The sequence below is a fragment of the Boleophthalmus pectinirostris genome, unplaced genomic scaffold (genome assembly GCF_026225935.1).
Source record: "Boleophthalmus pectinirostris isolate CB_2022bp ecotype Guang Dong unplaced genomic scaffold, ASM2622593v1 HiC_scaffold_10, whole genome shotgun sequence".
Lineage (NCBI taxonomy): Eukaryota > Metazoa > Chordata > Actinopteri > Gobiiformes > Gobiidae > Boleophthalmus > Boleophthalmus pectinirostris.
The window spans coordinates 36,542,791-36,558,185 of record NW_026570971.1 but is presented as its reverse complement, the minus strand read 5'-3'; the positions used below and the strand labels follow the sequence as shown (position 1 = coordinate 36,558,185).

Here is a 15,395-nt window from a genome sequence, read left to right as displayed (position 1 = left end):
CCATGAGGTTTAAAACTGAACCAGGCTTGGCCCAACCTCTGTAAAGTTTATCACTCCACTCTGCTCCAACATGCACCATCTCTCCTCTTCGAAACTTCACTTTTATAGACTTTCTTTTCTAGCAAGACTTGAATACTTCTACTTAAACCCACAATAGTCCATCAAAACCATGCTTTCTTGTCTCCCGAGTTACTGTGTTGGGCGGGGGTCATCTGGAATTAACCCCAAATGCTTTTATTGCGCCACAGTTTTTATTACAAAAAACTTTGACTTCATCCAAATATAAGAGGTTTACGGTGGTGGCTTGAACGTGATTGGATGGACAGAGCTGCCGTGTGATTGGTTGCCGGGCCATTGCCATCTTGGATCAGTTAGGTCAAAAACGTGGCCGTAACCTCTTGTACGATTCAAAGGACTTTTACCGTCTTTATGATCCTGCTCATTAAAATTAACTGTTGGGCTGTAAAAAGGAGATTTTTCCCCAAGTTCTCCTTCGGATTGTCTAATACACTTTACATCTCAGGAAATTGTTCAAGTTCCACGTCTATTTATTTAAAGGTGCAGTCTGTAACTTTTTGGTTGAGGGTCTGCCACCGACTTGTTTCTACAGAGATGTCATTGCTCTGCCTGGAATGTTCCACAGTGTGACATTAAACACCTCTACTTTACATTTATTTAATTACTGGTGGTTTTACAGCTCAAAAATAGAAAACATTCTAACTGTGAGCAGGGTCACCTCTCCACGGATCTGACCTGTAACTTGGTCTGGTTTGGTCTCTGTGGAGACAGAAAGGTTTAATGCCATACTGTGACTTCCCAACAGAGCAACAACATCTCCCTGGAGAAAAAACATTTGACGAAAAGTTACCCAGTTCACCTTTAAGGTTTATTTATGTGATAAATCATATTTTTCAAATATAATGAAAACAGACAAAACCAAAATGTAAACTGTCCTATTTAGACAAAATTTAAACATTATATTTTCAGTGGGAATAGTCTATCACAATATTTACTGTAACATTCAATATATAAAAACTATAACAATGTATTTTGAAGCTCTGTATTTAACGTAGGTACCTTTTCCTTGCAAAATTAGGGAGATTTTTGTTTTATTTGTTGTAATATGAAAACATTTGGGCTGTAGATGGTGAAAAAAAAAGTGACTTGTACCTCTAATTATTGCTTCATTCAGCTCTTAAATGACTCTTGTGTGGTTTAAGTCATGTTCTAATGTTGTTCCAGCCTCAAAAACACACCTGGACTTGTGTTTTGTTTCATTCACACATGTTTGAGTAACTCTTTATTATTAGTCTGTCTACATCTCCAAAGCTCAGAATGCTCTGTTCCACCTTGTGATGTCATGAAGTGGTAGTTTTCAACAGCTCCTTTTAACTGCCTTTTAGTAAAGATGGGCAATTCCAATTCTGAAATGAGTGAAGTTGTATGTATGGAGCACTTCCTGTATTAGCACATGACATCACAAGGTGGAACAGTGTGTTTTCTTTTTGAGAGCAGAGCTCCGCCTAAAATGTGCAGGGTTTGTGTGTTAAACATGTGTGAATGAAACAAAACACAAGTCCATGTGTGTTTGTGAGGAGGAAACGACATTAGAACACAGATTTGAACATAAAAAATGACTCTGAACACCAGACTTTTCTCTAGTGACACATATAAGTGTTTGTATTTTAAAACTAAGAAGATTTTGACATGAAGATCTTGAGTAGAGTGAGTGAGGACACAATACATTATGCAGAGGACAGATTTGAGTGCAGAGTCGCGTGCAAAAACTTAAAAAACCCACATAAAACTACATTTACACTTTTAAGACACTTCTCGTTCTATAAAGGTGTTAGCTTAAGCTCATTAGCATGTCTGTAGCATGTCTGTAGCCTGTGTTATGACTGTAATTGGATACAAACAGGGCCTAAAATCTGTGATACGCTGCAGTAAAATGCTCTAACATCAGCCCTGCTCGTCGCGCTGACTTACAGCTCCTTTAATGGGCTCTGCCTTTAAAACCATGGTCCACTGCTCCCTTTTGATCAGCTCCAAACCCGGCGCTAACCATGTCATTAAAGCACCTACGTCAGGTTACACACGACTAAAACACCAAGCACAAATATATCTAAAGGTGCATTCTGTAACTTTTCTGGTGGAGGGTTCGTCAAATGCTTTTCTTCATGCAGTTTAAGGAGGTTTTGCTTTGGAATATTGTCTGGAATATTTCACATTAGGACCTTTCTATCTTTATACAGGCCAAGTTACAGGTCACCACACTCATGTCTGTTTTTTGCTATAAAACCACCTGGAATTGACTAAATGTAAAGTAGAGCTGTGTAATGTCACACTGTGGAACATTGCAGGCAGAGCAATGACATCTCCACAGAAACAAGCAGGTGACTGACCCCAACCAGAAAAAGTTACACAATGCACCTTTAAGATTTGACCAAAAAATTGTGACAGTTTTTTTTCTAGTTCTTTCATTTTTAATTAGTTTGTTTGTAATTTACTTCCTGGGTTACATACATACAGGAAATTCCACAACTGTCTCCTAGCAACCATAATGTAAACAATGACGATCTAAATTGCACAATAGTTCTGACTCACTATTAAAAATAAAAGGCACATTTTTTATTTAGTCAGTTGAAGGTTTAAACTGTGTGAAAAATGCCTCCCTTGTGTGTAAATAGTTCTGAATAGTTCGTGTTGGTGACAGAGGTAGAGATGTTCTCTCCTAGAACTCAACATCACCTTCTGTTTCTGTCTCCACCTTCACCTGTAGCTCGGGGTCAGCCGGGAGCTGGGGCCTTTAACACGTTTTACTGCTCTGCTGTCAGGATTGCAGTGTTTTGATTGTTTTTAGATGATTTGCAATTTGATTTAGAATATCAAACTAGAAATATTAATAATATAATATATAATATTATTATATAATATATAAAAGTATTTTGTGCACATTGTAATCACATTAAATAGCCTTAACATTCTGAGGAGAGTAGAATATGAACTGATAAATGTAAGAAGAAACTCATTCATTCATTCATTCATTCATGCATTTCAGAACATGTTTGTAGAGGAGATTTTGCCATAAAAAGACGGGGCAAAGACTTTCATCTTTGCTGAACACAAGAATTGCAGCCTTTGCCGTTTGATAAATACGCCAAACTAAATTGTGATTGTGGTTCAATTGTGAAATATTGTGTTAAATATAATTTTAAATATTATATTTATTTTCTAAACATGTTATATATAAATACAGATGCAATGCAAGTAGTTGAGAATGAGTTCATATCTGTTTTATTTTTTTCATACTGTTTTTGCCATAGCTCTTCATCTTGGTGATTTAACAAGTGATTTAACATTTAGGATTTGGTCATATATTTTCTACAACATAATAACAGAATATATACAAAACAAAACAACAACAACAAACAAACCAACAAACAAACAAAAAAAAAAAAAAAAGAAAAAAAAAGTTAATTTTTAGGAAGTTAGTTTATTTATGTATTTATTTATTTATTTATTTTTGGAATGTAGGAGCCAGCCAAAAAACATGAACTATTGTTAAACTTTCTTTGCTGTTCATATTTTGTGGATTAAATATAACTTTTTAAAAGAGTCTCTTTTCCAATAAAAACTATTTTGTGTAAGGTTTTCCAAAGAAGTGCTTGAGGTGACTTGAGTGAAACATCGTTATGATCAGAGTTTAGTGTTGTGTTCTGGTTTTGTCATATTTAAGAGGAGGCTTGGCTCCACACTTTGCTCAAGATTTAAGGTGTTCTTGACTTGTAAACAAATTCACATAGAGTCTAATCAGAGACACATGGGTCTGTGCTCCTTGTGCTCGGAGCCCTGACCAGAGCTGGGCAGGGGCAGAGGCAGGGGCAGGGGCAGAGGCAGGGGCAGAGGCAGGGGCAGGGGCAGAGGCAGGGGCAGAGGCAGGGGCAGGGACCAGGCCAACAGAGGCAGATTCAGACCTTCATTCATTCTCTTTCCAGGAAGTTTTGAATTCACAGTCACAGCTTTTTATCTTGCCTTTTAAAGGTGCAATGTGTAACTTTTAGGTTTGGGCTCCGTCATTTGCTTGTTTCCATGTTGTTGCTCTGCCTGGAATGTTCTGCTCTACTTTACATTTATTCAGTTACAGGTGGTTTATAGCTTGAGTGCAGTCGCCTCTCCACAGATCTGACCTGTAACTTGGTCTGGTTTGGTCTCCATGAAGATAAAGGTTTAATGCTATACTGTGAAACATTCCAGACAAAGCAATAACACTTCTGTGGAGAATATTTGACAGTGCTGCTGGATGTGGTGGGGAGGTTGAGACAAGAATCAATCTCTTTGAAGAGAAGAAGAAAAAAAGTCAAACTATGAAGGAATCTGCATATACACACTTGGTTTGGTCCTGGTTTAAGCACAGTTTTGATGTGGTCCAGTTCTAGTCCTGGTTTAGTTCAAGTTTAGTCCAGATTTTACCCCAGTTCAGTCTCCAGTTTGATGTGATGTGCGAGAGTGAGAACATAGAGGTACCTTCAGGGGTGTTCAGCAGGGGAGTCCAAGCTTACAGGTTTGGGGGTGGTTTTAGGGCAGAGTTTTCAGTGCAGGATCAGAGTAAGTTTACAGGGCAGTGGCAGGGTTGACAGGGGCAGGAGCAGAGTTAGTTGACAGGGGAAGGAGCAGAGTTAGTTGACAGGGCAGTGGCAGATTGAGTCGACAGGGGCAGTGGCGGGGTGCTCCTGACTCCACGTGTGACCTGGAGGTCGGCTCATTTCCTCCTGGCCGGAGCGTACCCTGTCATAAAGGCCTCTCCAAAGGGACAGCCCGCGGAGAGCGCACATACAAAGGGGGAGCTACTGCTGCCGCTGGCCAGGAAGTGCTTGTGCGTCCACTGGGACTGGACACAGAGACTGGACACAGAGAGGGTTTAGCAGCACTGTGAGGAGACCAGCTTCACCGGGTTCAGATGACATCACAACAGTCTGGAAATACAGATGGAAGGTGGAAAAATAATGTTGTTAAAATGCAGATTTTTTATGTTGTGCAGAGAGTTCCATGTGGATTGTTCACAGATAGAAATGATAAGGTTTATTTAATTTGTCTATTTATGATTCAGCACCTGACGGGCCCATCTGCAGATTTTAGGCTAGTCTTGGTCAGGACCTCAGCTGGAGGATTTGACCTGTTGTGCATGTTTTGGGTTGACGGGGGAATCCAGAGTGCCAGGGGGAAACCACTCCTCATAGAAAGGCCTGGACAGCCCGAGAGTCTGGAACTGGAACCTATCTCCTATCCACTCAGCCACTGTGCAGATAGGTTAAATGCTCTTTTCCATAATCTTTGCACATCTGACTTTTCTGTATTTTCTCGATGCGTGCACCTAGCGCCAACGGTGTGTGTCGCATTCAGTCTTACAGCAAAGGCTCCATCGAAAGGCTCCATCCAAAACGTGCAGATTTGACACGTGTGTAGGGTGGAATATGTTGCAGTGTGTAGGTCTGTAGGGCATGAAAACAGTGGTAGTGGGAAGCTGGTATTGAACCACAAACCTTTGGCGCCCCCAGATCCCCCTTCTCCTCCTCTCCTCTCCTCCCCCTCCCTCCCTCCCTCCCTCCTCCATCGGCTCTGGTCTTTAATATGGTGTCAGACAAGTCTTTACTGCTGCACTTTAGCTGCGCTCCGGGCCCAGGTTACAGGCTCTTGGGGAGTTTTTCAGCAGGGTTTGAGAGGCAGACTTTTGGGATGTTAATGTGATGGTGATATGAAAGAGGCTGTGCTCCCGGGGGACTGTTTATGACCCCATCAGGCTCCCGTACACAGGAGTTACTGCCGACCCCACGACCTGCCACATGAAACCATCTCTGTGCTCTCTGCTTCCTCTCACTCTGTGTGAACTATAGGGCACCACTGAAGCTCAGACATGTCAGCTACTAATCTGAAGCTGTACAACTTATACCCAGGGCTTAAGTATGTCATTGATGTTTCTTAATCTCTCATTACACAGAAATATATGCATGCATGTAATGCTTTACCTATTGGGTCATACTGTAGTCACGTGCTGCCAGTGAGACATAGATTTGACTTTTGTCTACAGAGAACACATTATTGCCGTGTATTAACAATTGACCATATAAAGAAGTGGAGAAGTGAGTGTGACGTCACCCACAGTGTTTGACTTTGGTCAAATGAAACTCATGAGGCAGTTAAAGGAGCAAATTTGGAGCTGAGTTCCACATAGGAATTTAATTACATACAAATAGTGAAATAAAAACCCCAGAATCATGTAGAGTTGGTTAATATGAACATTTTAAGACCAAAACAACACGGCTCTTTAGTGCGATTACAGAGAGGGAGGGACAATTCCTCAATATAAAGTCAGCCAGAGTCAGAGTCAATGGAGTCAGAAGTGCTTCCATGTTCACTTCCTATTTGGAACATGGCGACTTGCAGGTTATTGATGTCCATTTATATACAGTCTATGTTAGAAACTGGCTTAACTGCAGCAGGTGAAGACTGAACAGAAAAGGTCCCAGGATCAACCCCTGAGGCAACCCACCGACGAGGGCCATGTGATCTGATACAAAGTTACAATTTTTGAGAAAATACTCTATGTTTCCTAAATAGAAGATAATTAATCAAAGACAGACTCTCACTTTCTTCCTTCTATCATGATGCTCCTCCTTTGGCCACGCCCAACGCAACAGAAGAACTACCATCCTCCTCAGCCTCTCCATTACAAGAAGAACCATTTTCCCAGTTCAAAATATAATTCCAGTTTTGTATAGGTGACATTTGAATGTGCTGGGATTTATCTATTCATTAAACCCTCTTCTACATTTTACAGTTTTCAGTCTACAATATTGAAGTATTAGATTTTCAAACACTCTTGTTGTTTTTGCAGGTTTCAGATCCAGAGAGGGACCAGTGACCCCAACAGCTACAAGAGTCTGGGCGACTGTTTTAGGACCATCTTCAGAAATGAAGGGTGAGTGTCTATTTCTTTTCTTTATTTAATTTTCTGTGACAACTCCAATTGCATTTTTGCCTGTTCTGAGTAGAGGTGGAATGCTTAATTGCTCCAGTTAAATGTTTGTGGATGGGACAAGCCCTGTAAAGTATTTCTGTATCAATTATTAAAGATTTTTTAGAAAATTAAAATTCTAAATTAAAATCCACAAATATAGAAAAGTTGAACATGTAGCTTTCCAGCTACAACACTGTCCTTCAAATGGAAAATGGGACTTATCTATTTGTTCTACCTCCAATGGACACTCAAAGCACTTTACATCAAGGAACAAAAAACATCACAGGGCAGATCCTCCAGCTAAGACAGTCCTGACCAAGACTAGCTCAAGATCTGGAGATGGGTTCTCGGGTACTGCGCAACCACTGTTCTCGAGGAGAGAAAAGAATGGGTCAAATGCAGAGGACAAATTTCCCTTCAGAGGCAATAAAGTGTGAGGTTGGGGAAGGGAAATTTGACCCTTGCACCTCTCACCCTTTTACAAACACACATTCAAACACCATTGTAGACAGAATTTGACAGCAAGTTGGGTTACGTGTCTTGCCCAACAGTGTTCTCCAGGTTTACTAATGTTAGGATCAGCCTTCAAACCACCAATCTTTAAAAAGTAAAAAACATTCTACGAACTGAGCTTCTATTGCCCAATTTAGAGATGATTTTTAGAGATAATTTTGACTTTAGATTCTTGGGTGCTCCATTTGCCATGACAGATGCAGGCGCTGAACTCTTGTAGTACTTATTAAATAAACTTCAAAATAAATGTTTTTTATTACAATATGACATAAGTCTTGCATTATTCTTGTTTAAACATTGCACAAAGCATTTACCAGCCCTGATATTAGCTACTATACAAAACTACACACCAGCTCCCCTCTGCTTCACTTTCCCCTGCTCTTTCCCCTTTCCCTTAATAACTCCACCCCCTCACTCCTTAGCCCCGCCTTCTTGAAAGACTCCGCCCCTGCCCCCTAAGCCCCGCCTCCTGACAGCTCGATGAGACAGTGCAGGCACGCAGGGGTAAAGTGCGGTGTTTACTGCGCGTCGACAGCTTTACTACGGATATAAAGTGAATCAGCTGGAGGTACGAGTCTGCCACGGCCCAGACAGAGGAGCCAAAACGGGCTACTGTCATCCCGCAGTGCCCCCCCCTCCTCCACGGCTCTTCCAGGCTCTTCCAGGCCCTCCTCCCTCACTCCCTCACCCATTCTCCGGGTTAGAACCTGGCACCAGTGCAGTGAAACCCAATGCCCTGTGTCTGTCTGTATGTTTTGGGTGTGTCCATGTTCCAGTGAAGCTTTAACACAAAAGAGTTTAATGCCAAATTACACAGACTTTTTCTATCAGCCGTGAGGACAGTTCACAAACTCATTTACCATGTTTAATTACAACTTATTTTCTGCTTATATACACTACCAGACAAAACTTTGGACACACCCTCTCATTCAGTATTTTTTTTATATGTTTACTATTTTAAACATTTTATATACAAACAGAAGACAACAAATATATGAAGTAAGATACATGGTATTATTTGCTAAAGAAAAATTGTTAAATTAAAAAAAGAAAAGAAAAAATAATTATAACTCTATACTATGTAATGTAATTATGTATCTTTTTCATTTCTTTACTACATTTTTCCATATGTTTTGCTTCATATATTTGATGTTTTCTGTATGTATATAACATGTATATAGAAGTAAAAAAAACAAAACAAAAAAACAAAACAAAAAAAAACACAAAAACAACAAACAAAAAAACAACAACATTGAATTAAAGGGCGTCTCCCAGCTTTTGACTGCTAGTGTAAGTATCTTTGTATTTGAAGAGTTGTTTTATTGTGGTGATAGACAGTGTGGTCAAATCCATGTATTTTTAGGTGTACTGTGCACAGTCTTCCACCTGCTTATCTCTATGGAGATGAACCATTTTACACTGATATTATACAGATTACATTAGATTGCTTAAAAATGTCCAGGGTTTAAACGGCTTTGGAATTGAAGGACACGTAGATGGTTTTCTTATAATACTGGATTTTGGGAAGAAAAGGGAAAGTAGCGTTTATGATGAATGAATTTACATTTATGGATGTCTTGTCCTCTCCGGGTGGGTGGAGAGTCCCTGTCTCAAGTGGAGAACTTCAAGTATCTTGGGATCTTGTTCATGAGTGAAAGAAGGATGGAGCATGAGATTGACAGGCAGGTGCTGTATGGGACCGTTGTGGTGAAGAGGGAGCTGAGCCGAAAGGCAAAGTTCTTGATTTACCATCAATGTTCCTTCCCTCACCTCTGGTCATGAGCTCTGGGTAATGACCCAAAAAACAAGATCGTGGATACAAGCGGCCGAAATGAGTTTCCTTTGCAAGGTGGCTGGGCACTTCCTTAGAGATAGGGTGAGGAGCTTAGTCACACGGGAGGAGCTCGGAGTAGAGCCACTGCTCCTCCATGTAGAGAGGAGAGGAGGCCCCATTGAAGACCCAGGACACAGTGGGGGGACTATGTCTCTGGACTGGCCTGGGAACGACTCGGGGTCCTCCTGGAGGAGCTGGAGGAAGTGTCCGGGGTGAAGGAAGTCTGGGAGTCTCTGTTTAGACTGCTGCCCCATGACCCGACCCCGGACAAACAGAAGAAAATGGATGGTGCTTATGGATATGACATTTTGCTAAGATAATTAAGAGATTAATGATATAATGTTTACTTTTGTGTGATGCATTGAAAAAAAAAAAGGTAAAATGTCACATAAAGTTACGTACATATTTGACAAATTCCTTCCAAAAAACACAGAGTCTGGGCAGGGCCATAGACAAGAATTCCATTTTTTGTGAGCTTCATTTGACTGGAGATGAACGCAGTGGAAGACGTCACACTTCCTCAGTCCACTTCTTTATACAGGCTTTGGCTGAGAGTCTGGGTCAAATTATTTCAAATAAATAAAGCTTGAGATAAAAGGACTAAATGAAATGATTACATAATGTTTGGTTTAGTTGGACGTGAGTGTTACTTCTCCGTGTTCTTCTCTGTTGTGTCTCCTGTCTCTGTGCTCCATTATCAGCTCTGTGTGTTTACGCTGAGGCTGGGATCACTCTGCAGGACGGGGCCAGGCTCATTCATAACTGACACAAACTCTGCTCCTTCTGTCCAACAATTATTATTAAAAACAAACATGTGGACAGAAGCTTCCACTGGTCCTGCCCTGCTCAGAGGTGATGAGGGAGGAAACCACAGCTCACAAAACCTCTGCAAAAACCAAGATTTGATTCGACTTTCAAAAGGTTTCGACCCAATAGACCAATGTACTGTATATTCTAACCTTTTTTATCTGTTTGTTTCTATGGAGATGAAGATGTGGAATGTTCCACAGTGTGACATTAAACAGATCTACTTTACATTTATTCAATTACAGGTGGTTTTATAGCTCAAAAATACCTTAAAAAACAGGCGTTCTGACTGTGAGCGAGGTCGTGTCTCCACAGATCTGACCTGTAGCTTGATTTGGTTTGGTCTCCATGATGATAGAAAGGTGTAATTCCATACTGTGAAACATTCCAGAGAAAGCCACATCTACCTTTAAGTTTTTACCATGTTATAATGTTGTTCCTCATCAAAAACCTGCCTGTAGAGGTTTCACATGTTGTCCATGAATGTCTGAGTAATCTAGTGATCTCTCCCGGGCCCTATTCAAAGTCTTTTATGTTTAGCAGTACGAGCCTGTACAAGGCTCCGCCCACAAGCCTACATCACCCATGTTTCCACACAACAATTCTCCATAAATATACAAAATCTTAATTAAACAAGTCAATACATTGTTTTTGGCAAATGTAGAATTTCCAAAACACTAAAAGCTAACATGGTGATCTAAATGTGTTGTGTGTTATCAAATACCCCCTTTTTAAATGACCCCGCCTCAATATTCTTAAAATTTTTTGTTCTATTATATAGTGTGACTTTTCTGGTGTTGCTGTTAGGCCTGGAATGTTCTGCAGTGTGGCATAAACAAATTTAGCATTTCTAAAAATGTTTATCTTTTTTCATTGCAAAAATGGAATCATGTTGTGTGTGGGCTCTCTCACCACAGATCTGATCTGTAACTTGGTAACTTTATGGTGTCACCTACTTGTCTCCTTGGATTAATGCCATACTCTGGAACATTACAGACAAAGCTACAAGTCAAGACAAGCAGTTGGTAGACTGTATGGCACCTCCAGATAAATTATTGTAATTAGTTTAATTTAAGATCCTTTTTCAGAAATGGAAATTAAAAAAGTATTAATCAAAAATGCAACCAAAAATCCTTAAAAATATATATATATATTTTTTAGCAGTTTTTTGTTTTCCTGTTTTAATGGTTTTAGTCACTGACAAACTGGAGCTACGTTTTTCTAACTTCCAATGATTTGGTTTAAAAATATTGCAAGAAAATGTGCCATAATTTCCATATATTCCTTGAAATTCGCTGTTGGGATGGACAGATAAATTCCCTGTTGGAGATGCACAGATAAACACAGATGTGGAGCTTTTATTGTTGAACGGATTATACAAGGAAGACGATATCCAAATGAGGCAGGCTTCCAGGAAATGTGTGGTCCATGTATTCAAATTCAAACAGAGTCTTGATCCACGTTGGCTTTAGCTGAACTTTGAATCATTTAGTGAACGTGTGTGGGACGTGGATTCATTTGGATATTTGAGAAGAGAAATTTATTGTCTCGGTCTCCCATTACAACACATGTCATTTTTATCTGGTATAAAAGCAAGCCACCGTGCCACCGACTTATGCTTCATATCTCTGTAATTACTGTTCCTATCCACATGAAACCAAAACCGGCACGAAGTTCAAGAAGTTCTCTATAGTCTAAATAAACAAAATGGAAATTATTTGTTCACAACCGCTTCCTGAACTGGTGCCATAATTGGAACCCCAAAGACGTGATTGTCATCAGCTGAAAGGACTTTAAGATTATTTTGAAGTTTGTGGAGCTCAGTCTTAACAAATAATGAGAAAGTTCAACATTTGTGGATTAAGTTTGGATATTTCTTTCAAAAACAGTAAATCTCCCATATAATTACATTCATGGATTTCAGCTCCCTGTTTTCTGCAACATTTTAAGATTTTTTTTCCCCTTTCAAAACCCACAGATAGACTCTGCCATTCATCTGAAATGATGATGTTATCTGTTCTAGACTCAGATTAAGTATTTGTTCTTGTTCTATGCATTTTTAGTTGTTTAAAAGCACTTTTGTTAAAATAATTCTCAAATACATCAACCATACTTTTCCATTTGTATTTGGCCACAATCTTCCTTTTGTTTTGTTGTTTCAAATGAATTGCATTTATACATACAAATTATTATAAACAAATTATTCTAAAACATAAATACAAGAAAACAGATAAACCATATATACACAAAGATGACAAGACATAAATGATTCAAATTGATCATTTCAGTTCTTTATAAATTGATAACATGTAGTCAGTGCTTTTGTTTTCTCATGGTTTAAGAGAATATTTCCGATTGCATTTGAGTTGAAAGATATTAGGATTGGCATTACTGATGAATTGATTGATTTGTTTTTATTCTGAGTTTGTGCCAAGAGAGAAACAATAATCATACACATACTACATATGGAGAAGCGGCATGTGACGTCACAGCCTTGTCCTGATCCACTTCCGGCGGTCCGTCGAGTCAGACCGCCAATAGACCGTCATTGTAAAGTTGGCACATTTTGGAGTCGTTTCTTTAATTTTCACTTTAAGACACACACTGGAAAAGTGTACAGAGCTGTGATCAGCAGAGAGATAAACACACAGGGGTTCAGTTGTATTGGATTCCAGTGGAAACTGACAGACGAGACAAGTGCAGCTGCCATCAGTATGACAAATACCCGTCAATATTCAGAGTCCCCATCTCCAAACTGTTGAACAATACAGACTCAAATGTGAAATAAGAAAAAGACACCATGGGGGATGCCACAGACAACCTGAATGAACTGGTCCTATTCAGTTGATTCAACTTATAAAATTAACTGTAGACTCATGTGAGAAATGCTACAGTCGCACTAGATCCAAACTAGAGTCCTGACCCAGCGGGAGCAGCTCCAGTTCAGGCTGGGCTCAGAGGAGTTGGAGCAGGGAGTGATGTTAGGTGCTTCGGCCCCGTCTGGAACCATGACATGGAGGATCGAGCCTCGGGGCCTATCTGACCATCGCGCTCGGAGGACGGCACAAGACCAACGACCGAACCCCTAATCCTGTCTTGAGGGGCTGCGAGCTGCAGTGAGTGCTCTTCTGTCTTTACCGCTGTGGCTGCTGCTCTTACCCGAACTCAGGACAGGTCCGAGGCTGGTGACGTGTGCAAAGCCAGAGAAGGGAAACAGTGAGAGAGGGACTGTTTTGAGCTGAAGCATGCAGGCTGTTTACATGTGCATCATGGGACACGACAGGAGACGGGACAGGAGACAGGAGACAGAGTGTACCTGGGTCTGTGGATCTTTGCACACGGCTCCTGACACATTTACCACCTACTTATTTCCATGGAGATGATTTTGCTTTGCTTGGATTGCTCCTCCTCTATCTCCACTGACAAAAGTGATCTTCTTCTTCTTCTTCTTCTTATTATTATTATTATTATTAAATGATTAAAATTTTAAATAATTTACTTATTCATCTATTTTAATGCCACACATCTATTTTAATGAACATTCATGAGAAAGTAATGACACGATGGAACATGTATGCACTAATCTTAATGTTCCACCTAGTGATGTAATGAAGTGACAGTTTTCAAGGTAGCAGCTCCTTTGACCTGAGTGGAAGTGTAAAGTACAAACACACACACATACTAATAATAGTTTTCTTTGTCTTCATGTCTCGAGCTGTGGGGCACATGTGTCAAAGGCGGCTGTTAAAAAAGGAAATGTTTATGGAAATCCAGACAAATCCTCGGTACACCTCTACTCCTCCTCTCCTCCTCTTCCTCCTCTCCTCCTCTCCTCCCCTCCTCCCCCCTCCTCCTCCTTCGTCCATTACCGCACTCCGATCTGCGTCCAAGAAACATTTGCTTAGGGCAGCCAAAAGGGGACTTAGAGTGTACTTTACATTGGAAATCAAATGAGCATTCAAATGTGGCCGGCCATCTTTGTGCTGTAACATGGCAGAGTTGTGTTCCTCACCTGGCGGCCGGGCGCAGACCACACCCGGAAACCTGCGGCTGCATTTGCATGGACAAAGAAAACATGGGCCCTCAGTGCTTCCGTCTTCAAAATAACTTGTTTATTCTGAATTTGTGAAGGATTAAGACTGGACTTCCATCTGGGAGTTTCCACGGCTCCTGTATCTTTGCACTGAGCTCACTGTGTATGTTCTGCATAACTCTGTGCAACATTTTGTGGCCTTTTCCCCATTCAAAAGACAGATAATTTTAGTTTTCAATACTTAATTGCTATGGAAACGGTGGTCATTTTTCTCCATGTGTTAGATAAGAAATGTGGTCATATTTTTGGTTTATTTTGGCAGTTTAATTTTTGGGAAAGTTTAGCAGATTTTCTGGATCTAAGAAGTTCCAACAATGATTCATTGACTAAACCAGGACTAAACCAGCACTAAACTAGCACTAAACCAGGACTAAACCAGGACTAAACCAGGACTAAACCAGAACTAAACCAGGACTAAACCAGGACTAAACCAGAACTGAACCAGAACTAAACCAGAACTCAACCAGGACTAAACCAGGACTAAACCAGGACTAAACCAGAACTAAACCAGGACTAAACCAGCACTAAACCAGGAATAAACCATCACTAAACCAGGACTAAACCAGGACTAAACCAGGACTAAACCAGGACTAAACCAGGAATAAACCAGGACTAAACCAGGACTGAACCAGGACTAAACCAGGACTAAACCAGGAATAAACCAGGACTGAACCAGGGCTGAACCAGGACTGAAACAAGACTAAACCAGGACTAAACTAGGACTAAACCAGGCTTGAACACGACTGAACCACGACTAAACCAAGATTAAAATGCTTAATGCACACTTAATGCTTAGTGTGATTCTAGGAAGCATTAGTTGATAGTCCAAACATCCTGCATTTCCTGGAGTCTGGATGATATGATTTCTTTGTTACTTGTTGTGCAGTATTTGTCTGATGATTCACGCTTCATCTGTGTCATAAAAGCGCCCTCATACTTAGATTGTCCCTTAACGCCTTCTCTATGGGAGGATATTGTCACTTGTGTAATCAGAAGCAGATCAGAACCGAGGGACTGTTGTCAAAACACAGCGTCCTCCTCATTCACAGGAGCCACAGGGTCACTCTGCTGTGTCCACTGTCCACAGAGCTGTGTCCACTGTCAACACAAACCCTCATTCACACACTGTC

The 15,395-nt window shown here is 40.5% G+C and overlaps 1 protein-coding gene across 1 annotated transcript in view; it reads left to right on the top strand.

Annotated features, from left to right (window-relative positions):
- Positions 1 to 15,395, top strand: part of slc25a21 (solute carrier family 25 member 21) — a 93,235-nt gene that overhangs the window by 32,149 nt on the left and 45,691 nt on the right. The window contains exon 4 of the mRNA XM_055155606.1: positions 6,896 to 6,979. Coding sequence (XP_055011581.1) covers positions 6,896 to 6,979 — 84 coding nt within the window. The remainder of the gene's footprint in view (positions 1 to 6,895; positions 6,980 to 15,395) is intronic.